This window comes from Octopus bimaculoides, chromosome 26, assembly GCF_001194135.2.
Source record: "Octopus bimaculoides isolate UCB-OBI-ISO-001 chromosome 26, ASM119413v2, whole genome shotgun sequence".
In the NCBI taxonomy this organism is placed as follows: Eukaryota; Metazoa; Mollusca; class Cephalopoda; order Octopoda; family Octopodidae; genus Octopus; species Octopus bimaculoides.
Window position 1 is genome coordinate 9,828,963 of NC_069006.1, and position 975 is coordinate 9,829,937.

The 975-nt window shown below is 39.9% G+C and overlaps 1 protein-coding gene across 1 annotated transcript in view; it reads right to left on the minus strand.

Annotated features, from left to right (window-relative positions):
* Positions 1-93: 93 nt before the first annotated feature.
* Positions 94-975, minus strand: part of LOC106868958 (uncharacterized) — a 14,607-nt gene continuing 13,725 nt past the window's right edge. Inside the window, exon 10 of the mRNA XM_014914431.2 lies at positions 94-874. Within this exon, the coding sequence (XP_014769917.2) occupies positions 749-874 (126 nt within the window). The 3' untranslated portion in view covers positions 94-748. The remainder of the gene's footprint in view (positions 875-975) is intronic.

Genomic DNA, 975 nt, shown 5'->3' on the forward strand with positions numbered 1-975 from the left:
TATATATATATATATATATATATATATACATATATATATATACATGTACGCACACACACACAGATACATCAATATATCACACACACACACATCTATATATCAAGTTTTATTTAAGAGAAAAATTTGCTATCTTTCATAGAAAAAAATATTTGCCAATATTTTATACAAACTTTTAAAAATATGAATTTACTTTCTGTGAATGAAGAACTTAGTGGCAGGAGTGTGGCATGGATGGAGAGGCAGACATGTCTGTTTGGAATAGGTATAAGGAGACAGGGACATACAATGCTGGCTGATGACTTGGGTGGAGTCTGTACACTCTGCTTTGTTGGTGTTGTATGTTGATGGGGACGCAGAGGAATACATCTGGGGCTATTTTTCTGTTTAGCTGCTCTGGATATATTTGGTGTTGAGAGGGTGCAGATTATTTGGGGTATGAGGGGTTGGAAAGACTAGGAAGGTGTTGAGTGGGTTTAGAATGTAGGTGGTATGAGAGGCTGCAAATGGCGGGGATTGAACTCATGTTGGGCAGGGTTATAATGTTGGGGTAGGGTATGAAATGTTGGAGATGGTGGGTATTGAACTGGTGTTGTGTAGGTTTGGAATGTAGGGGTATGAGAGGCTGGACTGGGTGGGGATTGAACTGGTGACACTGTCAGAGAGCAGGCAAGAGGTTAGGGGTCAGGTAGTTGCAGGTAGCAGTAAAACTAGTTGTCACTGAGCTGTCGTATGCTGGAAGGGTCGATGCTCAGCTGGTGTCCAGTCGAATTAGTCTTAATTTAGAATTATCTGCCAAGACACAGGCGGCTTCGTTGGAACCACCACAATATCTTGATGAAGAAAACACAGTCAACAGCTTCCCCTCCTGTTGCACCTAAAATGAGAATAATAAAAGACATTTAACGCTTTTAAATTGATTGGTTTTTCTTGAAACAATCACAAACAAACTGTTCTTTAACTATCAAGGTTAATGGG